Source organism: Psammomys obesus, unplaced genomic scaffold, assembly GCF_907164565.1.
Source record: "Psammomys obesus unplaced genomic scaffold, mPsaObe1.curated_primary_1811, whole genome shotgun sequence".
Classification (NCBI taxonomy): Eukaryota; Metazoa; Chordata; class Mammalia; order Rodentia; family Muridae; genus Psammomys; species Psammomys obesus.
In genome coordinates, this window is record NW_026591497.1 from 535,925 (window position 1) to 561,793 (window position 25,869).

At 48.1% G+C, this 25,869-nt stretch overlaps 1 protein-coding gene across 1 annotated transcript in view; it reads right to left on the reverse strand.

The window, feature by feature from the left end:
* The window catches only part of Ypel1 (yippee like 1), a 20,257-nt gene extending 5,511 nt beyond the window's left edge, over positions 1-14,746 (reverse strand). Inside the window, exons 1-3 of the mRNA XM_055610266.1 lie at positions 14,675-14,746; positions 10,092-10,603; positions 654-936 (exon numbers count right to left, since the gene is read on the reverse strand). Of these exons, the coding sequence (XP_055466241.1) occupies positions 654-936; positions 10,092-10,603; positions 14,675-14,746 (867 nt within the window). The remainder of the gene's footprint in view (positions 1-653; positions 937-10,091; positions 10,604-14,674) is intronic.
* Between the last annotated feature and the right edge of the window lie 11,123 nt (positions 14,747-25,869).

Sequence of the window (25,869 nt, forward strand, 5' to 3'; positions counted from 1 at the left end):
CTATCTATCTATCTATCTATCTATCTATCTATCTATCTATCTATCTACCTACCTACCTACCTACCTACCTACCTACCTACCTATCTATTTAGGTTTATAGATGGGTTGTTACCTATCTATGTAACAAGAAAGCCTGTTGGCTGACCAGGCTGGCCTTGAACTCACATAGATCCTCCTGCCTCTGCTCCCAAATGCTGGGATTAAAGGCGTGTGCCACCACCACCTGGCTTAGCAGCAGTTAAATTTCCAATTACTCATTTTTCACCATACTTCTGTTCTTCATGCAGTTTTGAAAACAGCTTTCTCAAGTTCCTTTTGTGCTCCTCCCATGATGGATGTGCCTGGCATGCTGCAAAAAAATGGCAGAGTCGGGTACCACTCTGACTCTGGCTTAGGTGGTGGATCTTGCAAATAGCAGTTGTTACCAAGTTGAGTTGCCAAAGCCTTGTAGTTTCCAATCAGCCCTGCCTGTCATCAGACGTATGAGCTTATGACTTTTTTTTTTTTTTTTTTTTTTTTTGAGGCAGGGTCTCACTATATACCCCAGGCTGACCTGGAACTTACAGAGATCCTCCTGCCTCTCCTTCCCTAGTGCTATGACTAGAGGTGTGTGCAATCCTTCCTTTCATTAGTTTTGGATCCAGATCACTTGCCTTGGAGATGAGTTCATCGTGATTGGCCAGATGGGCTCTGCAGTGGATACAGCTGTAAGTTCGGTGACAGTGTGGCAGATAAGCTTGGAATGTTTTGGATTTGGTCATTTTCACCATGTCTGCTGGGCGCTCGTCTATCAGCTCCGGGCCAGCTCTGGAGGAGCTATGGCTCCGTCGGACTCTCTGACAAAGGAAACACTGGAAAATACATGCAAGAGCCGTTGCTGGTTTGGAAGGCGTGTGGTAGTGTCCACACACTGGGGCAAAAGAAAACCAGTGCAACCTGCAAGCAAATCAGACAGGCCCTGGTTAACATTAACAGCATCAGACATGCAAGGAGGCCTGCCGAGGGTGCAGGTAATTTGAAAAGGGAGCAGGCCTAAAAGTTAAAGATCTAACCCTTTTCATTTTATTTTGCAGTGCTGGGGATGAAGACCAGGGCTTTGTACAAAGGAAGCATGAGCTAGTCACTGAGCCCAAGGTCTCTTTTGTTTTGTTTTGTTTTTTTCAGACAGTCTCAGTCTGGCCCAGGATGGCCTTAATTCTCCTGTCTCAGTCTCCTCTAAGATCTAAGTCTTCATATCAAACGAATGCTAACATTTAATGTTGTAAGCATGCTATTTAAGAAACAAAGGCCTGTAACTCCAGAACCAGGAGACCCAACTCCTGGCTTCTCTAGGTACTGGGCATTCACATACACATACACATAAATTAAGATGAAAGTGAATGGGGCTGGAGAGATGGCTCAGCAGTTGATGGCTGACTGCTCCTCCAGAGGCCCTGAGTTCAGTTTCTAGCAACCGTCTACAGTGGGATCCAGTGCCCTCTGCTGGCATGCAGACAGCGCACTCATACATTAAAAATGAAAAGGAGGGGCTGGAGAGATGGCTCAGAGGTTAAGGGCACTGGCTGCTCTTCCAAAGGTCCTGAGTTCAATTCCCAGCAGCCACATGGGGGCTCACAACCATCCGTAATGAGATCTGGTGCCCTCTGATCTGGTGCCCTCTTCTAATGCTGTGAGCACAGGTGCAGGCAGAACAATGTATAGATAATAAACAAATAAATCTTTAAAAAAAAAATGAAAAGGAGTTTAATGTACCAAAACTCAGCTTCTAATCTAACACTATGATAAGTACATACCTGTACCAGCCCTCCAGTGGAGAAGTCCTAACTTTCAATGGTTGAGCCATCTCTTTAGCTTTTTTTTTTTTTTTACTAGACAACTATCTTGCTATTTAGTCCAAGCTGGCTTTCAACACACACTGTGCACTATCTCAGCCATCCAAGTATGTGGGATTTCTGGGGTACCACTACATCCAACTTGGGCCATTTCCTTAAAGCAACAATGTGATACTAAAACAATGGCCAGGCAGTGTCTGTGCACAGCTGGACCCAGAAGTTTGGGTTGAGGTGAGTGGTGGTTTTCCCCTGAAAGCATTTGGCAGACCCTAGCAATGGTGGGTGTCTCTTAGCAAGCCGAAGACTGACTGTAGTTGTGCTCGCACCAAGGGGACAGTTATCACAAGACCATCCTCATGTAAAATCACAGCCCCGAGTTCCACTAGTCAGAAGGTTTCAAGAACTCTCAGTAGATAGGTTTTTGCTACAGCAAGGCTCCAAGGCGCCTGGCAGAGGCAAATGCAAGCACATGTCTAGTTTGGAGAAGAATATCTGTATCCCAGTCCTGAGAAACCCCCATTAGAAGACCAGTGTAGCCGTGGGCTGGCCAAGTGGCTCGGTGGGAAAAGGTGCTTGCCACCAACCATGGTGACCTGAGCTGGGTCAGCAGGGGCCTCATGGTGGCAGTGGTACCAACTACTACAGGCCGTTCCCTGGTCTCCGCTGGCACACGGTGGCACACCCCAGCTCCCACTCAACCAAATAGTAAATGTTAAAAATTATAAGGGACACCTGTAATCCCAGCACACAGGGAGGCAGAGGCAGGCGGGTCGCTGTGAGTTCGAGGCCATCCTGCTCAACAAAGTTAAGTCCAGGACAGCCAAGATGAGTCAGAGAAATTAATGATGGAGTTTCCAGAATTGAAGACACACTAGAAGTGTCTCAGCTAAATTCCAAGCAGGAAAAACAAAAATAAAATCATGACTAGACATAGAACAAAGAAACTGAAGAACGCCAAAGGAAACAGAAAAAGGCCATAAACGTGCCCAGAAAGCTGGGAGGGGGTTAGCTGATAATCAGAAATGCTTCCATAGTAAATACCAAAACCTAGATATTATTCAAGAAGGTGCCATTAAGACTTTGGAAAGTCCTCATAATAGGGGAGTGAGAGGAGAGAAGGGAGGAGCCTATGACCGAGATGTAAATTGAATTAGTTAATAAAAAAAGACTCTGGAAACTGCTGGGAGCAGTGGTGCACACCTGTGACCCCAACACACAGGGAGGCAAAGGCAGGTGGATCTCTGAGTTTGAGGCCAACCTGGTCTACAAATCAGGTCCAGGACAGCCAAGGCTACAGACAAACCCTGTCTCGGAAAACAGAAGACTTTGGAAACACCTTTAATCCCAGCACTTGGGAGGCAGGGGCGGGCAGAGTCCAGTTCAGCCTGGTCTACAAAGTTCCAGGACAGTCAGGGCTACACAGAGAAACCCTGTCTCCAAAAACCAGAGTTAGGTGGAGGCTCACATCTCCATTCCCAGCTCCCTGGAGGGCTGGAGCAGGAGGATCCAGAGTTCTGGGCCAGCCTGGGCTACCCAGCAAAATTCTGTCCTCCCCACTACCCTCTATTTAAAAAAAAGTGACAAAATGACCTCTTACACAATTAAAAAGTTTTATTGTGAAATATTACTAAAGAAAGTTTATGGATATGCTCTAGACAAAAGAAAACACTACATAGAATCTAAACGTCACATTCACAACTAAGAGAAGAAAACAAAATGGCTTATGTGGACAGAATGTGTAGTCTTAAAAGATCTAACAGGTGACAGCAACAAGTCAGAAGAAAGCTGAAGAAAAGAATTTCAGGGTCCCTCAATTCTTCTACAAACAGTATTGTTTAATTGCAGATTAACGGATTCCTGAGATGTGAGATCAGAGGAAATTTTCATTGTTGTGCGTAAGGTATCCTTAGGGCAGTCATCATATATGTAGCTGACTAGTAACCAAAATGCTATTATAAAATAAGTTTTGATTCTGATAAAGGGTAAATCCGGTAGTACCTGATGAAATGTCCGTAAGAATAAAAATGAAGTATGTAACTTCCAAACCCGTTAAAAGGTTAAAGGAAACACAGAAGAATTATAGAAATACAGAAGAAAAAAAAGTCTATTTAAAAGGACTCAAGAGAGGAGAGAAAAGAAACAACACAAAGTAATAGAAATCACAAAGATTTAAATCAATTATTCATCAATGCTTACATTACATGTAAACACACTAAAAGTTTAAGGTTGTAGACTACATCAGAAAACAAAACCCACAGACACCGTTCACAAGAGCCATCTCAGATATATGGACAAAGGACCGCTAACACACTAAGGCCTGTGTGACAGAGCTATGGTATCTGAGTTAAATTTTTCACTAACACTGCATTTGTTCTGTGTGATTCACAATGCAGAAGAAATTAAAACTGAGAACGATACACTGCAGGAAATAAAAGATGAAAGGGCTGGAGAGAAGATGCAGCAGTTAAAGAGCGCAGAGTGCTTTTCTCAACACCCCACATGGGTTCCATTCCAGCATCCATGTGGGATGGCTTACAGCCACCTGTAACCAGAGCTGCAAGGGCACCTGCACTCAGGGCACGCGTGCTATGAGATTTGCCAAGGAGAGCTCAACTTCTGAAGGGTTGGTGGGTGGCTGAGCCTAACGCATACTTCCCCACACTGAGGACCCTCCAAAGCGTCAGGGCAGAAGCCAGAGCTTCCAGGAAGAAGCTGCACCTAGACAGACACAAGGTGCTCTTAGCTCACTGTTCAGCTTGGGTCCAGGTTATGAACTGAATGTTTCAAGCAGAGGGCTGGAAACATGGACAGCTAGGTTTGAGCTGTATATAGGAGCTGGTTGAGAAAAACTGGAGAGGTGCCTCTGGAGAGGTTAAGATCACTTGGCTGTTCTTGCACAGAACAGGGCCAGTTTTCAATTCCCAGCACCTACGTGGCAGCTCACAACTGTCTGTAACTTCAGTCCTAGGGAATCCGACACTCTCTTCTGGCCTCCACAGGCACTACACACACATGCAGGCAAGACACCCATATACATAAAACAGAAAGGAAGAAAATCTAGCTGAGCGTGAGCAAGCTAGTAAGAATCATGCTTCAGTAGTTCTGCGCCAGGTTCCTGCCTCAGCTTCCCTCAGTAATGGAGTACGATGAAATACATTCCTCCCCAGGTTGCTTGTGATTATAGTGCTTATCACAGCAACAGAAAGCAAGCGATGACAGAGGCCTTCACTACGCGGTCCTGCTTTCTCAAGGCACCCTCATCCGAGAGGACCTGAAAGCCTCGGTGGCCTGAGACACTCCGGACTGGTGACAACGGTAGGAGCTTCCGAAAAGGAGAGCCCCACGCTACTTTCAGCCTGCGGGGGGCTTGGCTGCAGGCGGACCCTCCCATCCCGCAAGCACCCCCACGCCACATGCACAGTCTCCACTGAGACTGCAGCCCTTCAGTCGTTCTGACTAAACGAACAGTTCTGTTTCTGGAGGTGCCCGTCTACTTTTCTTTAATTCTCATGTCTCCTCCATCACTCCTGACCTCACAATCTGCCTATGTGTCACAGTCCCCAAAGCAGCTCCTACTAAGTCTGCTGTGATCTTTGAATTCCCTTTTCCCCCCCGTCAAGGGCAGCTCGAAGCTTCAGGTCATCTACAGCTCTCTCTCTCTCTGTCTCACAGCGCAGCAGCAGCAGCTCTGACAGCAGCCATCTCTGAAGGCGCGACACGGTGCTCTGTGTCAGCTGAACTGGGCTTCAATTAGAAGCCATGCAATGAGAAAACAACCGCAAGATCTGACCAACAATCAGGAAGCACTGTGAAGGGGCTGGAAAGCCACTGACAGTCTGCTGGGTGAACCGTGCCTGTGGGGCAGACACTGGAGTCCCTCGAGTGTGGAGGGTATCCATCTCCACAGCAGATACTGGTTTTTGTTTTTTCCCTTCTTAGCAAACCAGTATATTGGGTTCCAGAAGTTTCTCACCTAAAATAAGCACATGCAGTTATTTTAAGAGTCTGTGGATCAGCTCATGTCCATATGGTGCAATTACCACACTGTGGAAGACGATGAGGGACAGAATAAAGCCCAGCGCCCTTGATGCTGTGAGGGGTGGAGCCATGGTACCCTCCAGCCAGCCACAACCCTCCTTTTCTCTCTTTGTCGGGGTCTCTCCTTGGAGCTGTGGCTGGCCTGGAACTTCCTGTGTAGGCAGGCTGACCTAGAATTCACAGGGCTCTGCCTGCTCTACCTCCCAAGTGCTGGGACCACCTGGCCACCCCTTTAACTGCACCCAGCCTTCTCCACAGCCCTACCACTGGCTCCAATACTGCACAAACAAGCGAGTGAACTTGGGCCAGTCTATAATTTTATTTGCTACCTGGAAGGCTGACTGAGCCCAGTAACTTGAAGCCAGCAGGGGTGACGGTGCAGCCTCTTGCAGGGTAGGGAGGTTGCATCTAGAACACTCCTGGCTGTGTGTCCCTGCCCTGGAGTAGTACACCCCAGCAGTTCACATTTGCAAAGCAATTGGATGAAAGCACTCACGATATTCCCGTGGAATAACTGAAAATTAGAAAGCACCTCGGAGAGTCTGCAAATGCCCTTGTGTTCAGAGATACTGCCAAGATGGGGCCCCGGGGCTGCAGTGAACACAGCTAGCTTCCTTCTCAAGGCCTGATTTTCTTGGGCCTTTGTGCACACCACCCACATGGCCACAGGACAACTGATGAGTTGGCTCTTTCCACTCTGGGTCCCAGGGACCAAACTTAGGTCGTTAAGATTGGCAGCAGGTGTTTTCACCACTTGGCCATCTTGCTGGCCCTACACCTTTCCATTTTGATGCCAAGCACACAAACTGACTATTGAGATGCACAGCACCTACACGGGCATGGGAAGATCTGGAAGTGTAGCTAGAGCTGGCTTTTGGGGGCATCTACTTCTTTCCTCATATCCATTGTTTCCCTACTTGCATCACGGGGCGAGAAGCTTTCTCCCACACCGCAGACACCTATACAGGGGCCCCAAGACAAAGTGCCCTGTGCCGGCTGTGGATTCACAGGACCCACGGGATGTGGCACCTCCACACCCGATATTCTAGACACCTCTTCCCTCTGCCCGCATCTTCCACTGATAACATGTACAGCCGGAGAGGCTGCAGTTTCGGCCCCCAGGCACGTGCCACCTGAAAGCTGCCCGGTTTCTTCCGCTAGCACGGTAGCTGTGAAGACGGCTGGAGAGGAGAGAACACAGCTGGCAATTTGTTGTTGTTGTTGTTTGTTTGTTACAGGTTCAGCTTTTTATTGGACATGTTGTGCCTGCATGTGTGCTTGAGAACCAGAAGAGGGCGCCAGATCTCATTATAGATGGTTGTGAGCCACTATGTGGTTGCTGGGAATTGAACTCAGAACCTTTGGAAGGACAGCCAGTGTTCTTAACCTCTGAGCCATCTCTCCAGCCCCACAGCTGGCAATTTTTAAGTTTTCCTTTTAATTGTGTGCGTGTGTGTGTTGGTATGTGCGTCAAGGGCGAGAGCTGTGTGTCAGGGTGTCAGATCCCCTGGACTGCAGTTACAGTTGGTGGTAAGCTACCTCACGTGGGTGCCAGGAATCAAACTTGGGCCCTCTCTAAGACCAGTACGTACTCTTAATCACTAAGCCCTTTGTTTTGTTGTTTTTAGACAGGGTCTTGTGTGGCCTAATACTCCGTATAGAGCTCAGGATGACCCTGAATTCCTCCTCCTCCTGCTACCATGCCTGGCTAAATAAGTTTTTATTTTTCTTTAAAGACAGAGTTTTGCTATGTAGCGTTGACTGATCAGGAACTCACCAGGCTGGCCTAGAACATACTGAGACCCCTGTCTCTGCTTCCTGAGTGCTGGCCTGGCTAAACATTATTTACTTACACGCTGAATAAAAATATAATTAAGCATTCAAATGTTCCGCTCCATGCGTGCCTGCTGATGGTGTGTGGGACCTAGGCATTGAGTTATCGCATCAGGGTAACTCCTGGGGACAAAACTGATCTCATTCCGTCTCATACTGCCTCCCAGAATCCTTAGCGCTCTACCTACTCACGATTTTTACCTGTTCCTAAATCCTTACCTAAAAATTTCCATTCCTCTTGCCTCCCATCAGGTTTTCGGATTGGGGAGACCTGCATTTATGAGCTGCTGCTTTATATTTTAAATTCCTGGTGCACTTATCAGCCCTCCATCAAGAAAAGTGCACCAGGACTACCCAGCCTTGACTGCTACACCCCCGCCTCGACATGGGTGCTTGTGGGGCTGAAGGCAGATTGCTGCTGATACACAGAGGCAGACTCACCAACCGTGGGTCTTTAAAAATACAAAGACAACCTGAGACTTAGGAACAGGGTTTCCTGAGTTACTGGACCAAGTGTACCACAGTAATGGAGGGTGGGGTGACCTGGGTGTGGGTTCGGTGGGACGGCCAGAGCCGAGCTAGGAAGTTTTGATTTGTGGGTAGCAGGGATGGAACCGAGTGCCTCACACATGCTAAGCACATGTTCTGCCACTGAGCCACATTCCTAGCTCTTCGGCAACATGTCAATCTAAAGTTATTCTACAATAAGTCTATAAAATTGGAGCCATGGGTGGAGTAACTGATGGAGCACGTGCCTAGAATGCTAGAGTCCTGAACCAAAAAGGGGGTATGGAAACTGTAGAGCACAGTGGCAATATCAAGGCACTATTACAAAAATAAAGGAAACTATTGAGTCAGCAATGTAATTAGATAACTGGACACAAGCAGATAATGTCTTGTGTCAAAACAGCTCAAAACCCTCCCTGGATTGATTTCAACCCCAGCATCAGATGGTAAGCACGTGTACGGCTCCTCTTTCTCCAACTGGAAAAAGCTTTGGTCGGAAGTTGCACATCCCTGAAATGGCAGTCAACATAGCCAACCAGGGAGACCTTGAACCCTGGAGGAGGCAGAGGACCTCAAGCATGGGCTAGAAGAGAAAATGATCAAGAAAAGCACATTGCATTTCATGAGAACAAAAAAGCAAAAATATAGACTGTTATTTAGACTGGTCACTAACATGGTTGTTTGTTTCTTTGACTGATTTTTAGTGTTTCCTGGACTGCTGCATGTCTGAGGTAAGGCAGGAATTTGCTCTAATCTCCAAGACATGCTAACCACATAGGGCTAGGAACACAAAGGCCTTGAGATCTGGGTAGCAGTGATCTTCAAACATGCCAGCCCTGTCTCTTTAAGAGCCCACACACAATGGCTGGAGAGATGATCGCATTTGTTGTTCTTGTGGAGGACTCTGTAGGATTCCCAGAATCCTTCACGATCATCCAGAACTTCAGCTCTATGGGATACCATACCCTCTTTGGACTTCTGTGGGCACCAGGTACACACATGCTAAATACACAAACATACAGGTACTTATGTGCATCTCACTATACACAGGAACACAGGCACCCACTGGGCCAGCTCATGGACACAGGGAAACAGCCTCCGGGGAGAGGGAGGCAGGTAGTCAGGAAACATCTGTTAACACAGTTACTGGAACACAACAGAGGTACAGGGCGATGGGTGATGGACCTGGAAAGGTTGCCCAGAGGAGGTAAGCCTGGTCTTGGGACCTGAGGAGTTTTGCAGAGCAAGGAGCCAAAACAAATCAGGTTAAGGTGAATACATTTTGGATAGTCAGAAGGCAACTGCATTCGAAAGACCTTGGGATGAAGAATGGTATTTTCAACATCTATTATCTATCCAAAACAGACCTCTGGTGGCTGTCATATCCTGGAGCTCAGCATGCAACGTGGATATCGAAGATGAGCATTTGTGCAGGTATTGAGGAGAAAATATCTTACTTAGTTGCTACCGCTGGCAATTTGCACTAATAAAGCCTAGAGCCACAAGTGGTAAACAATGAGGGCAATTCCTTTCAGTTATTATTCTACAGGCAACTTGAAAATGCTACACCTTAATTAATGTTCCTTTATTGGAGGAAGGTATCTTCTGTAATCATTACCTTTTTTTGTTTTGTTTTGTTTATAAGGAAACAATAGGGAGGAAAAGGAAGGTTTTAAAACATCAAAAGACCGGGGTTTTGCGTTATCTTCCAAAACCGAGTAAGCCAAATTACAACACATCGGAAGAGCAGAAGAAAGAGTCGAGGCGTCCTCCGCGCTCCCGCCCCGCCCGCCCGCGCCCAACAGGTGCTTCCCCGCCCTCTGGGCGCCGCGGATCCTCAGGTCGCCGCCGAGCACCCGCCCGAGGCCCGCCCGTACTCACGGCCGCTCGGCGGTCCGCGGCCCGGTCCGCAGCGCCCATCCGGCCCCGGCTCTGTCGGAGCGGGCTCGGCGCTCAGGCGGTCCCGGTGCGGCCCGGGACGCGGTGTGGCCGTTGGCGCCCTGGCCCGCCGCGAGGCATCCTCCCGCCGCCGCCCCGCGGCCGCCTGCCCTTTGTTTTGGAGCGGTGGCCCGGCCCCGCCGCCATAAACGGCCTCGGAACGTGGCGCTGGCCAAGCCAATCAGTGCCCGCGGCCCGCCCGCGCCGGCCCGCCCTCCGCGCGCCCGCCCGCCCGCCCGCTCGCACGGTGCAGCGCTGCAGGAGCTCGGCTGGAGCTGCCCGCCCGGGCGGAGGTCGGAGGGGCTCGCGGGGCGGGGCCTGGCGAAGGCCACCGAGCGGGCGCCGGCCGGACGGGAGGCCCGGGTCCCCGGACGGCCGCGGGCTGCGCGCAAGCCCTCTGCAGCTGGGTCCCTAGAGCGCAGGCTTCTTCGCTCTCTCCATACCGACCACTCGTTCTCAACTCCAAGTCAGCACGTGAGACTCCAGATCTGCGTGGACTTGAACTGTGGGACCCCGCACCCCCCCCCCCCCAGAACTCCTGCCTGCCTGCACCCATTCTCCAGGTCCACATCTGCGCCCTTTCCAACACGTCTGCTTTTTTCCTCGGTCTCTTCAGATCGATTTTTAAATAAAAGGCCGCTGCTAAGGGTGGGCGGCACATTTTAGCATGTATTAGCGCCCGCTAGCGTGTTTGTTAGTATTTATTGAACTGAGAACGACGCTAATTGGTTAGATTGTGGCTTTTCTGGTCAGTTATCCATGAGTTGCCATTTACTTAGGGACTCTCCCAAGCGAATGGTTGTTCTCCTGACTTCTCGATTCCTAGCTTGAAGATGGACTCTCACGTCTTTTGGTTTTTAAGGAATGGTCTCCCTGACTAAAGCTGGCCTCAACTTATGTATGTAGCCCAAGGATGATCTCGAACTTTACATTTCAAACTTACACGGTGTGCGCGTGCGCGTGCGCGTGCGGCCTACGGTGAAGGCTAGAAGTCCGGCTAGAAGTCCTTTCTGCTTGTCTCTTAACACTGTGGGTCCTGGAGTCTGAACTCAGGGCATCAGGCTTGAAAGGGGCACCCTTACCCACTAAACCATCCAGCTGATCCTTTCATTGTTAAAGCAGTTAATCCCTTTTTAAGGTTTATTTTTATTTACATGTGTTAATGTGTCCCACATATGTGCATGCCCCTGGAGTCCAGAAGAGGGCATCCAATCTTCAGGAGCTAGAATTACAGGTGATTTTCAGCAACCCAAAGGGGTCCTTGGGAATCACATTTCACGTCGTGTGTGTGTGTGTGTGTGTGTGTGTGTGTGTGTGTGTGTGTGACAGAGTCATAGAGACAGAGAGACACAGACCTACTGCATTTGAGCGTGAGTGGGACAATTTCCCAGTGCCAACACCACGGAAGAGTGATTCTGGCAAGCACACCTTTAACTCTAGCACATGCCTTTAATTCTAACAGAGGCAGGTGGATCTCTGTGAGTTTAAGTTCATAGTGAGTTTCAGTCAGGGCTACCCTGTTCCAAAAACAAGGAGAAAAAAAAAATCATTTTAAAAGGTTAGAACAATGGCTCTGGGGTTGAGATCCCTTGCTGCTCTTACAAGACCCAAGTTTAATTTCCCAGCACTCATATCAGATGGCTGGTAACTTCAGTTCCAGGACATCTAATGCCTTTTCTGGTCTTTGTGGGATCGACACATATACACACACATAAACACACAGGCATACACATGCAAACACGAAAACATACAATGACTATTTAAAAACAGAAAAAGATTTGCTCTCCCCAGCAACTATTAACTACAGTAGATCCTCAGGGAGGGTGGGGTCTAGCACCCTCAGGGAGGGTGGGGATGTAGTTGGGTTCTGTCTTCTGAGTTCCTTGGGGGCAGCAGCCATACCATGCTCAGAAAACTGTTCCACAGCTTCCTTCCTGCCCTTCAACTATTACACTCTTTTTCCCTGTCTTCACTGTGCTCCCCGAGCCTTGGAGGGTGGACACAAACGTCCTGTTTGGGGCTGAGTACTTAGCAGTCTCTTGGTTCCAGCACTCTAACCAGGTATGACTGTTCGCTGTTGCCCACTGCAAACAAAATCCTCCCTGACCAAGGCCGAGAGCAGCACTGACCTGGGCATGGCTGTGAACAGAAGTATTTATCGGGTTTTGTTTTGAGTCAGGTTTCTCTGTGTAGCCCTGGCTGTCCTAGACTCACCAGGCTGGCCTCAAACTCACAGAGATCTGCCTACTTTTGCCTCCAGAAGTACTGGGATTACAGGTATGTACCACCAAGCCTGGCACATCCTGTAACTCTTGGTCCAGGGGATCTGATGTGCTCTTCAGGCCCCGGTATGGTCACTGTCTTAGGGTTTTATTGCTGTGAAGAGACACCATGACCCCAGCAGCTTTTATAAAGGAAAGCATTTAATTGGGTCTGGTTCTTACAGTTTCAGAGGTTTGGTGCATTATCGTCGTGGTGGGGAGCATGGCAGCGTGCAGGCAGACATGGTGCTGGAGGAGCCGAGAGCTCTACATCTTGATCCGAAGGCAGCAGGGGACCCTGTGCCACACTGTGCTTAGCTTGAGCATGTGAGACCTCAAAGCCTGTTCCCACACTGACACTTCCTATGGGCCTAGCATTCAGACATGAATCTGTGGTGGCCAGACCTAGTCAAACCACCACGGTCATGGTGCACAAACTACACGCAGACACTCACACATACGCATACAAAACAAAACAAAAAACCTAAAACCACCGGTTGGCAAGTGGCGAAAGCCTTTAATCCCAGCACTCTGGAGGCAGAGGCAGGTGGACCTCTGTGAGTTTGAGGTCAGTCTGGTCTACAGAACAAGTTCCAGGAGAGCCAAGGCTACACAGAGAAACCCTGTATATGAAGTGACTCAGAAAGCTGCTGGGTCTGTGTGGGGCCTAGAACATAAGGCTTCCCTATGGGTCCAGGCTGGGGTGCAGGCTAATCTACCACTTGGACCATATGATCCAGGAGACCTGACTGTATCTGAGGTGTCAGTGGCAGATAAGGATGCTGTTTGGAGGTTTTGGCAGGCTATTATAGGTAAATCACAGAAGACACCTTTGGGATTTTGGAGCAAAGCTCTACCATCATTTGCAGACAACTACTCTAGCTTTGAGAGACAGCTCTTGGCCTGCTATTGGGCCATCAAGTTAACACGTGACATGAGCTGCCCATTATAATCTGAGTGTTATCTGAATCACCAAGCCATAGAGTAGGATATGCACAGCAGAAATCTATTATCAAATGGAAGTGGTATATACATGATAGGATCCAAGCATGTCCTGAAGACACAAACAAGTCACATGAAGAAGTTGCCCAAATACCTATGGTTTCTACTCCCATTACCATGCCATCTGCTGCCAAGCATGCACCTGTAGCCTCATGGGGTGTGCCTCATTGATTGACTGAGGAAGAGAAGACTAGGGTCTGGTTTACTGATGGTTCTGAACATTATGCTGAGACTACCCAGAAGTGGCCAGCTGCGGCATTACAACCCGTTCCTGAGACAGCCCAGGACACCAGCAAAGAGAAATCTTCAGAGTGCAGAACCTGGGACAGTACACATGGTCATACATTATGTTTGGAAGGAGAAATGCCCAGATGTGTGATTGTTCACCGATTTATGGGCTGTAGCCTATGGACTGGCTGGATGGCCAGGGAAGGAGCATAGTTGGAAAATTGGTGAGAAAGACATCTGAGGAAGAAGCATGTGAAGAGATCTCCACAAATGAGCGAAGGATGTGGAGATAATTGTGTCCCATGTTGCTCCTCAAGAGGCGACTTCAGCTGAGGAGGAGTTCAGTAATCAAGAAGGCAGGACGATACATTCTGTGGACTGTCTTTTTCCCCAGCCATCCCTGTCATTACCCAATGGCCCACAAACAAAATGGTCATGATGGCAGAGGAAGTTCTGCATGGACTCGACAAGCTGGACTTCCACTACAGCAGCTGACGAGTGCCAGATATGGCGACAGCAGAGACCTGGGAGTGTGGTGCCACACCTTTGACCCCAGACTCGGGAGGCAGAGGCAAGCGGACCTCTGAGTTCAAGGTCAGCCTGGTCTACAGAGTGGGTTCCAGGACACTGGAAAAGACAGTCCACTCCAAAGTTCTGTTCCAAATCCTGGCATGAGCCGGGAGGAAGCAACTTATATTGGTACACCCTCCACGAACACTGAACGCACTGCCGTGCCAGACACATCTGGGTGCCCGTGGTCTCCTCTGCCCTGAGAGGGATGAAGGCTCTCCAGAACCCACACGTTTCTAAACTTAGCTGGTTCCCTAATAGCTTCCTGTGTGACCTTTCAAGCCCATTAGGGATGTGTGCAGATGCCACGGACACAGCAGCCACATTATCTTTTTTTTTTAATTTTATTTTTCTTTTTAGTTACATTTTGTTAACTCTGTGTCCCAGCTGTACACATGTTATCTTATGTTCTTTCCAAATGAAGACATTTCCAGCTTTAGGACCTAAGAGCAGGGATGAATTTACGTTGTTGATGGAAGCAGTTGCCATGGCACCGAGCTGCCCTTGGAGCTGCCAGCTGCCACTTGATTTCCCCATTTTTCTGCAAATGAAGAAGTGTAGGAAACTAAGAACCTGCCTCCCACTGTGAGGGAGAAAATAAACTATGCATGTTAATTAGAAAGCCAACCAATGATGGGAATGTATATCTTTGGAATGACTATGCAAGCAAGGTACAGGACGTCTCCCTGACTTAAAAGAAATCACGAGACAATTTTGTTAAAAAGGCAGATGCTATGGGCTAGAGAGGTGGCTCAGTAGTTAAGAGCGCTGGCTGCTCTTTCAGAGGTCCGGAGTTCAATCCACAGCTCCCACATGGTGGCTCACGACCATCTGTACTGGGATCTTCCGCCATGCAGAGAGCCCTCATGCACACAAAATACACAATAAATAAAAAACGCAGACACTACGCGGTTAACCTGAGATCCTCCATCATTTACAAAATACAGGGGTATGGTGGAAAGACGGCTCAGCCAAGCACCTAAGAGCAATGGCTACTCTTCCCGAGGACCAGGGCTGGGATCTCAGCACATGGCAGCTCTAACTCCAGCCCCAGGGCCTCAGTGGGCACTGCACAGATGTGGTACACATACACACAATAAATTCACACAGTATGTACACACAAAAATAAAAAGTTAAAAGGAAACAAATTGTAAGCTGTAATTAACACAAAAGTTTGCCACCTTAGCCCTTTTTCCTCATCTATCCCTCAAACTCGGTGGCCTTGAACTTTTGATCTGCCTGCCTTCACCTCCTGAGATATATTCGGCACCATGCTTCCTTTATTCTGTGCTTGTGACGGATGCCAGGGCTTCAGGAGTACATTTTACCCACTGAGCTCCATCCTCAGCTCCAGCACAAACCACGCTGTTGTTTTAGAGACAGGTCTTGCTATGTAGCCCTGGTAACAGAACCAAGTCTAAGAGCAGAGGAGGATACAGTATATTTACAAAAAAGCTTAAGTTTAACTTACTCTCTTTTCAGTGCTGGGAATGTACCTGCTAGGCTCAGCTAAAATACTTTTCTTCCTTCAAGAATGAAACTCTATCTCAATTAAGTAACACCTATCCTCCCACAGCCTGCCCTGGTGATTGGATGTGGTGAGGTGGTGGGTGCTGGCCTGTGGGCTTCGTATTTGAGGGCTAGGCTTTGATTTTGAACTGTTTTGGTGGCTGAACCTAAGGAAGGCAGCAGGCATTGTGACTTTGGATGAGCAGAGAGCAAGCCTACCTACTTACCTCAGAAATGCGGCCAGGGAGAGATGGCTTGCTTGCTCTGGCGTTGGTCTGAGCATCCCTCCAGAGCTTTACATGCTGAGGTTCAATTCCTGCTGTGAGGTACTGGCAGAGTGAATGTTCAGTCCAATGTTTAGACCTCTGAGAGGTGATCAGAATTGAATAAAGCCAACAGAGTGGAGCTGCGAGGAGAGGCGGCGGACAAAGCAGGAGGCACATGTGTGCTGGCTCTTGCCACACGAAACACTGTGCTGATCTAAGCCTCTGGCAGGAGTAAAAAGTCCTCTCCAGATGCTACACTGTTGCATTGAGGTTCCCAGCCGGGTAGGAAGCTGACTTGACTCCACTTTTGGCTGGATCAGCCAGTATCAACATCTTTATCCGTGCTGCAACGTTCTTTCTTCATTGTCAAGGAGCTCCACCCTGGTGATGGACTCACTGAACTGAAACAAACTCCGTCTCACTGGGCCCGGGACACCAGCCAGCCCGAGGCACTGCATCTACACCTGGTACTATCAAAAGTGCCTTTTGAGCTTCCAAGACACGGTTTTCTCTGTACAGCCCTGGCTGTCCTAGAACTCAACTCTGTAGACCAGCCTGCCCTTGAACTCAGAGATCTGCCTGCCTCTGCCTCCTGAGGGCTGGGATTGAAGACCACTTGGTCTTTGCAGTGGTCATTTTCCTGACCATCAGTGGTGACAGGTGAGGGGCAGGCTGTGCTCAGAGAAGCACACAATCTCTGCTCTGGCTGTCGGGCTGGGCTGGAAATGAGGCAGGTGTTTGCTTTTTTTTTTTTTTTAGACAGATTTTTCTCTGTGTCACCTTGGCTGTCCCAGAACTTGCACTTGCTCGGCAGACCAGGCTAGCCTCGAATTCACAGAGATCTGGCTGCCTCTGCCTCCCAAGCGCTGGGATTAGAGTGTGCCACCACTGCCCTCCAGGTGTCTGCATTCTTTATTCATTTTTACTGTTTTGTCTCCAGCTCCATCAGCTCTCTGCACTGTTGTCTGTGGTGGCTCGTGTGAAATCAGAAACAAAAACAACAAAACCAGGCCAGGAAGAATGATTCAGTGGTTAGAAGTGCTGGCCATGGAAACTTGATGAGCTGAGCTTCATCCTCAGATCCCAAGGGAGACAAACGTGGAGGACAGAGGACGACCCATAGGAGTGGGTTCTCTCCTTCCACCACATGGGTCCCAGGGATTGAATTCACCCAGGTCATCACTTGATGGCAAGTGCCTTTCTCCACTGGGTCATCTAAACAGTCCGTCCATCCATCCATCCATCCATCCATCCATCCATCCATCCATCCATCCATCTCTAGGCAGGGTCTTTCCCGTGTAGCTGTCCTGGAACTCACAGAATCTGCCCACCTCTACTTCCCAAGCGTTGGGACTAAAGGCGTGCAAAACAATGCCCACTCTCCTCACGCCTTTCCAGACAGGTTCTCAGTAGGTAGCTCAGGCTGGCCTGGAGCTTGGGATCCTTATCCCTTAGCCTCGTGTGTGCTGGGTTTACAGGCCTAGCCCATCATGCTTGCTCAGTCTATGTAAGCAACTCTATCAATGGAAGGAAGGTGGTTAAAAAAAGACGTCTCCCCACGTACGTCAGGCTGATCTGCCCCTGTGTTCCTCCCACTTCAGTCAGCTCCTGGCTTGCGAGAGCAAGCACGTGTCCTTAATCTTTCTTTCCTTCCCTCCTTCTTTCTCTGAGGTTTCTCAAGAAAGGGTTTCTCTGTGTAGCCTTGGCTGTCTTGGACTAGTGAGCAGGCCAGGCTGGCCCCAAACTAGACATGCCTGCCTCTGCCTCCCCGAGTGCTTGGATTACAGGTGTGTGGCACTGCGCCCAACTTTTTTCCATATTTAACAGATTTTTTATTATTTTTATTGCCAGGGTCATCCATGCTGGGCTGGAGTTTTAGCCTGGTGGTAGAGCATGTGCCAGACAGGAACAAGCCCCAGGCCTCTCTCTCGTTTTTTTTTTTTTTTTTTTTTTTTTTTAAGATTTATTACATATACAGTGTTCTGCTTTCGTGAATGCCTGCACACCAGATCTCATTATAGATGGTTGTGATCTCAGAACCTCTGGAAGAGCAGGTAGCAGAACCGCTCTTACTCTCTGAGCCATTTCTCCAGCAACCCCCCCCAGGGGGGGGCATCTCTTGAGATAGTTCAGGGGATGTTACATCATTCAGATTCCCTTGTATACCAGAGACAGTGGGGCAATTAAACAGTCCCAATTAGACTATCCCAGAAGCAGGGATCCCATGGGTGCAACTTGGGAAGGTCCTGGTCTCCATCCTGGGAGAGTTGCCTTTCTGTCCTGCCTTGAGTGGCTGCAGTTTGAATCAGACATGCTCGGAACTGACCATTGGGACTCGCAAAGGGCCCAGCTCAGCCCTGTGGTGGGTGGGCTCAGGCAAGCTCAGACACTTCTTAGGGTGTGTGACCTAGTTCCTGCTGTCTGTGGTCGCTGTGACAAGCGGGATGGAGGTGGGGAAGTCCTGGGAAGGCTGGTGCTCATTCCTCTCACACCAAGGACCAGGCACCTGACGTGACATGTGCAACCAAGAAAAGAGAAAGCTAAAAGCAGGCAGGACCTGGAGAGGAAAGAGGATGTGTCAGCAGGCCTTTGGGGTACCAATGCTGAGACAGAGTAACTCCAAGTTGAGACTGGCTTGCTTGAAAGTACTCAGTCACTCAGTACAGCAGGGTCGACTCAGGCCCTGGGCCTACCTGAGTTCCAGGGACCAAGACTGACCAGCCCTTAGCCACTGAGATGTACTGCCTGGCTCTGGCTGCCAAGGTGCCCAACAATGGTACCTGTTTTCTTCTGAGACACCTGATTTCTGATCTCTAATGGACAGCATCCTATTGTTGCAGCCAATTCTTAAGTGATAACAGCAGAGAGCTCATAGGGAGCCCTGAGTGGACTCCAGGAATTGTTTTGTGTCAGTTTTACATGGCTCCCATGCATCTGTGCCTCCATCCTAAGGTGATGCCACAGTCAAGCTGTGGCTGCCCCTAGTCCTGTCATCTAAGTTCCCGTCTGCCTGGGCAAAGTTGCATACAGCAGACACTGGTCGCTTGCTCCTGAAACCCCAGTGCTGAGCAGGACAGGAAAGAAGCACTGTTTCTCCTTTCACGACATCATCTGCTTTTCAAACTCAAACAAAAGTTATTAAAATGTTCCTTGTGTGGCCCACTCACTCACGGCTGCAGCAAATAAGCACCTTTCAAGGAAATTCACCTTGACAGGTGGGTTCAATGCTCCAGCCTGTTTCGTAACACTGACCCCTCCTTTGCCCTTCAACCTTTCCTTGAGGTGGGATGAGGCCACCCCCAACAGCACAACAGCACAGCTTCATTCACTTCACTGTTCTGGTACTGCCTTTCCTTCCCAACTGAAACAAATTCTGATGGTGGCAGCTGCTCAAAAGCAAAGCAAAACACAAAAAACTAATCAGATTTTCATGCATGCGAGTGCAAGTGGGTCCCAAGGATCAAACTGAGCATTGGCAAGAAGTGCCTTTATCTCTGGAGTCGCCTTGATGGCCCAGATGGAGTTTCATTCTTTACTAGTGGTCAGTGAATTGTCTAACTGGTGCGAGTGGGTGTAAGCCAGAGGCACTGTGATTTAAATGCATAGGCACTTCATTTTTAATCCGTTAACAAGTAAGCTGAACCCTGGCTTCTCTGCTGGACCAACTAGCCCCGCAAATCCATTGTCTTTAGATCTGCCTCTCTCCCTGTTGCTTCTCCCAAACAGGCTCTCAATTAGGTGTGTTCAACCTTTTGACATTGTGACATGTTAGCATCTACAAAGCTGACACTTGGGAAGTACACAATCCAGTTGCAAAATAATCTTGTCTTGAGAAAGTTTGATTTTATGTTGGGCCTAATCCATAGCTATTCCAGCTCACAGTCCTCTGCTACCAGCTCCGTGCCCTTTGCTCATCTCTAGCCACGGTGGACAGCTGCCGGTGGCTTCAATGTTTCCTTGGTTATTTCATCTGTGATATTTACTCTTACAGTATCATCTTAAAAAAATTAAGGAGTGGGTAAAGATTCCATTTCATGAAAGGGCACTAGAGAAATGCACCTGAAACTTGCCAACAGTACCGTAGGCTTTTCATGTACAACAGATGGCCAAAAGTCATTTTTGTTTTTTGATAGTGTTTCTCCGTGTAGCCTTGGCTATCCTGGAACTTGCTCCGCAGACCAGGTTGGCCTGGAACTCACAAACCCTCCTGTCTCTGCCTCCTGAGTGCTGGTTTAATCCTGCCCCATGGCTAAAGGTAATTAAAACCAGAGTATCTTTGGGCCCTGGGCCTTGCGTGCAAGTGCTGTAGAGCACTAAGCTGCACCTCCAGCCCGAGTCAGCTTGCAAACACTGCTATTTCCGCTTATCCACTGTGAAGTTGTTGTTGAGTCAGGATTTCTGTGTAGCCTTGGCTGTCCTGGGCTCACTTTGTAGACTAGGCTGGACTTGAACTCAGGAGATCCAGCTGCCTCTGCCTTAAGTGCTGGAATTAAGGACATGTGCCAACACGCCCAGCCCACTGTGAATTTTTTGCTTTGGTTTTGTCTCAGTGAGGCAAGTGTTGAAAAGCGAGAGAAGACATTGAGGGAAAAGATCCCAGGGACTAGGTGGTGTGGGCTGAAGGGAAATGACCTGGCTATCCAGCTTCCAAGCTGCCTTCAAGAATGGACCTGGGCTCCTGCATGTGCACAGCTGATCCCAGCACCCCAGGCTGCACACATACACTTTCTCTTATTACACAGTTATACAGTCCCCCAGCCCCACCCCCGGGCTCTAGGAGGCAGCTTCCACTCACCATCCACACATCTAACTGGCCTGTCACCTTCTGGACCTACTCTAAAAAAGCTAGCTCTCTTGCCCCTGCTAAGAGACTCAAGAGCCGCCCGATGCTTACTCACCTAGCTGTTTTCCTGGCTAACTACCTATCTATAGATACAGTCTTACTATGTAACCCAGACTACACATGTGTTCTACCATTTCTTCCTTCTTAAGTCTCTGTCTCCCGTACATCACCAAGCCAAAAACTCTGGGCATCCTTCCTGTCCTTGGCCTGGTCCAGCACAGCACCACAGGCCGAGTTCCAAAACATGGATATGTCTCAAGTCCCATTAGTTGAGGGAGAAATCATCTGGAAGCTCACGTGCTGATGGCAAGTAGTCATCACACGAACGCCCTTTAGGCTGGAGGCGTGCTCAGCAATGCAATCCTCGCTCTTGTTCCAGCACTAAACATCAAACCCCAAGTGATGTCCTTCCTCTGCATATACTCTCAACTTTATGAAGAGGAAATTAGGAACTGAGAATGAAGAGAAAGAAGGAAATGAAGATCCCCCCAGTCACCAGTGATTAACCATGGCCTGCATTTAAAGAAGAACCCCACCTCCACCAACCACTCCTTCTTCCTTATATGCCCGCAGTACCATGGTGAAGCTCACAGCTACAAGAGTGAAGGCACACAGTGGGCCCGCTCATGTTCTTGGCATGCAGGAGTTGTTTTAGCAGTGATCGCTTTTCAAAGCTTTGCTTTCACATCCCAATCCTTGCTTTTGAGAGCACAGTTCCTGAATCCCCGCAGTAACCCACTAAGGCAAGTGTGTTAGTGGTCTTCCTTTTTGGAGACAGGTCTTGTTTTTCATATGGTCACATGTTCTCGCCCTGCTCCGCAGAGATGAAACCAGAGTAACTTCTTGAAGACATCAATGGTCCTTGAGGGAGCCAGCTGCTGGTCTGCAGTCCACAGCAGTGCCCGCCTAATTCACCGGAGATTACCAAACCACGACAAGACACGCCGACAAGTTTCTTTCACTGGGTGTTTTTGTTGTTGTTTTGAGAAAAGGTGTCTGTAAGCAGCCTGGCCTGGAATGCCCTCTGTGGAGACTAGCACCCTGGGCTCTGCCTCCAGAGTACTGGGACTGATTACAGGTGTGTGCTACCGTGCCCAGCATCTAGTTGCATCTCTCCTAGCCGCTTAATGATGTCACTATCTATAGGGGAAGCACATCTGAAGCAATGGTCTCCAGACTCCAAACAGCCCTAAGATACCCCTGCTCTCCACAGAGCCGCTCCAGGGTCCCAGATGCTCTACATTTAAAAATCTAGACACAAGGGAGTCTAAGCCCCGCCTCCTAGCCTCTGTGGCGAGTGCCTACACCACGTGGTCCTTACCTGCACCACAGCCCTTTAGCTCTGGCCTCTGCTCTACTGTCCTCTTCGTGCCCTGCTCTGCCAAGCACAGTGAATGGCACCAGTGGTTAGCAGACATTTCTCCCGCCCACTTCTTACAGAGGATCCTCCTCACCACAGCACTCATCTTTCTCACCGTCCTACTGAAAAATCACCATCTTTAGCAATTCTTGGTTCAGGAGCCAAATAAGACGGTATCCACTGACAGTCTTCTCCCTGCTGTCACCTTCCTCTCAGATTCACAGATGCTCTAAAGCCTGTCCTCCATGAAAACTCATCACACTACTCCTATGGACACACACTGGCACTACCCAGCTCAGCCTGTACTGGACTTCAAGGAGGAAGTCTGCATTTGCCTTCACCTGCTGTGACTGCCCTCCCCTCTCAGCCCAGAGACATTTGATTCTGATCAAGTGTGGCAATCAAGATGCTCGTCTACCATGGCTGTTAAGGGGTGGAGCCCCTCACCGACGAAGTAGGATCCTTATGATGGCCAGGCGTCAGCACTCAACAAGGAAAACAGCCATTTCCAGCTTTCTCCAGGAGAGATGCATGTGACATGCCGACTGGTTCAATTTAGACAGCATCAACTCCACTTCCTGAGGGATTTTCAGGGCAGGTTTTCCTCAGATGGACAGAAGTAGGATTTACAACAACATGTAACAACATAACAGCATCTGGGGAGACTTGGTGTTTACTCAGTACTTGCTGTGCCGTATGATAATTACTTGAAATATATTTTTATTCCTCCTGCACGCACAGCAAATGATACTGACTGTCTTTACAGCTGACTGACTGCTGCGGAGAGGGAGTACAGAGAAGGCCAGCTGTAGCTGAGAACAGAGGGGAAGGTGACCTAAAGCCTGTTCCCTCACCCCATCAAAAACCTTCCCAGTACCTGTGGCTTATAAGTAAGTCACTGTGCTGCCTTCAAAACTGACAAGAAACAAACACCCAAGACTTGTTAACAGTCTTGGTGAATTCTTGGTGAAGAGGCTGCATCTGCTGCCTGCCCATGCCCTGAAGGATAGCGATGCGGAGAGCATGTAAGGAGAGCTCCCCCTTCTCTAGAACCAAGGTCTGAAGTTACCCAGAGCAGCAGTTTGTGATCCAGCAACTGCCAGCAAAGTCGGGGTCAGAAGGCACGCTACATAGACCAACTAGCTATACTAACAGCAGGGTTACTCTGCAACACAGTGACACAATGTGAAGATTCTAAGGTTTTCTGGTGATTCTTTTTACAAGTCAGGTGCCATAAACATTCAATAATGAATTAAAAAGCATGTTTACAACAGAAAAGATGATAATTATAAACCTCTTACAATTTTATACACACTAGCCAAAACACAAAAGTCACAGATAAATGTTCAAGTTTAACAATACAATGAAAAAAACATTTAAATTCTTAACAAAAATCTTCCTTCAACATTTGTTTTTTAAACTTACCATTATCCTAAATAATCTATGCAGTTTCGAATACAATACCAAAAAGTTACCAATGGTACAAAGGAGATACAAAGCAGGGCGAGTGCTCACGAGCTTTGGGTAAACTGGTGTGACCTTAGGGCGCTGGATCCCCCTGCCGCTCCACCACATCGAGCTGGAGTAGTATGAGGGGTTATTTATCCCACTCTTACACGCTTCTCATCTGGGTTATAGGGTATGATATTCTAAACACGAGCACAACAATTTTAAGGAACAAACGCTTTAAAAATCATGTAAGCAAAAGAATTGCTCAAAACCATTACATTTACAAGCATGTATGTATCAACATGTTAGTACATTATGTAAGTCACCAAAAACTTGAATATAACCATTAATATTAATGAAGTATGACCGTAAGCAGATGGAAGTCTCCTCTAAGTGGTCTGAACAGTATGTGGCATGCAGTGCGGTGGTCTACCTTTGTGATTCTTCAGAGACAGCAGCTGTTAACTCATAGCTTCCCCAAACCAACGGCCACCCCATGCCCTCATTGCCTGTACTAAAATGAGCAGGGATGAGGTAAGTATAAATGAACTGTACACTGGTCTTTTACCAGGAGGCCCCAACATAGGCCATATTAGCTCGGAATGCTGGTATCATGCCAGAGTTCTCACCAAGGGGTCTTTGGGATTGATGGGTAAGTACCTTTTTCAAACAAAATAAAAGGAGCAAAATGTTTTCACTAGTTCTTTTGCTCATATTTTAAGACATGGAAAAAACTACAGCTACCAGACAGCTTTCTCGATAGTCTATAAATAATAGAGGTGCTCAATAACATCAGTATGGAGATGACCTTATCTGCACACTTTTAAAAATGTGAAAACCGGTCTGGAGAGATGGCTCAGAGCACTGGCTATTCTTCCTAAGTCCTGAGTTCAATTCCCTGCAACCACATGGTGACTCACAACCATCTATATTAGGATCTAGTGCCCTCTTCTGGCATGCAGATGTACATGCAGGCAGAGCACGGTATACATAATAAATCTTAAAAAAAAAAAAAAAAAAAAAAAAGAGAACCAGGGCTGGTTAAGAGTACTTTCTGACTGTGTAAATAATAAATAAGTAAATCTTAAAAAAAAAAAAAAAAAAAAAAAAAAAACCAAAAAACCAAAAATCCAAAAACAAGTACTTTCTGCTCTTCCAGAGGTCCTGAATTTTATTCCCAGCAACCATCTACACTGGAGTCTAATGACCCCTTAGCATGCAGACATAGATGCAGATAGGGCACTCACATACATCAAGTCAAATCTTTTTAAAAAGTGTTAATGAGTGTAGCACAACAGCGCTAGCTGTGACCGTACCGCTGGCTCTGTGTCTCTCGGATGTACTCATTTCCCGTGGACACAGAAAGTGCACCGATCGCGGTACAGTGATTCTAGGGTGCAGTGAATAGTCTCACTGCCAACCTTACTTCACAGTACCAGGAAGGGAAGATCAGAGAGCTCTGTGCCCTGGGAGATGAGGCTATGGTTTCCTTATTTAGAAGTCAGCAAATTATTATGAAAATATGAACACCTCCTTTAAAAATATAATAAACAAGTAGAAAAGCTGCCAGTGCTTTAGAAAAAGAAAACTGACTACTAGTGTACAAATAAAGGTCGAATCTCCATTCTTTCAATGCTAGGTGGGTTCCATGTATGGAAGTGAAAAGCGGGTATTTAGGGCAAGAATATTTACAGCAAGGTTTCTGGGATGAGTCAGCCATCCTTTAGCCAGCTGAGGTGTGGGTGTCACGCTGAACCTGGTATGGGGTGCTGAATAGCCCTTCCCACAGCTCTAGAATATGAAGACAAAAAGGCCCTTTTCAGAGGCAACCAGAGATTCCAAATTGGTATGTTTGGGAGTCACCACCAACTTTGGATTACATGAGACCTGTTTTTAAGAGATGACTATGTCACAATCATTTGCTGTCCAGAGTAAGGGGAGGACCTTTTCTTTTTCTTTTTTGAAATAGGACTTACGTAGTCCTGGCTGTCCTGGAGCTCCCTGTGCAAACCAGGCTGGCCTCCAGTTCAGAGACCTACCTGCCTCTGCCTTCTGAATGCTGGGATTAAAACTGTGTGGCACCATGCCTGGCTGAAAAGGACCTGGGGCAATGCATGGAGGGTGGGGTGGGGAGGAGTGGAGGCCCATGAACACTTTTGTCTGAAGCATAAACCATAAATTGATTATGACTATCTACTTAAGACAATGATCCAGAGAAAATCAACACTGAATC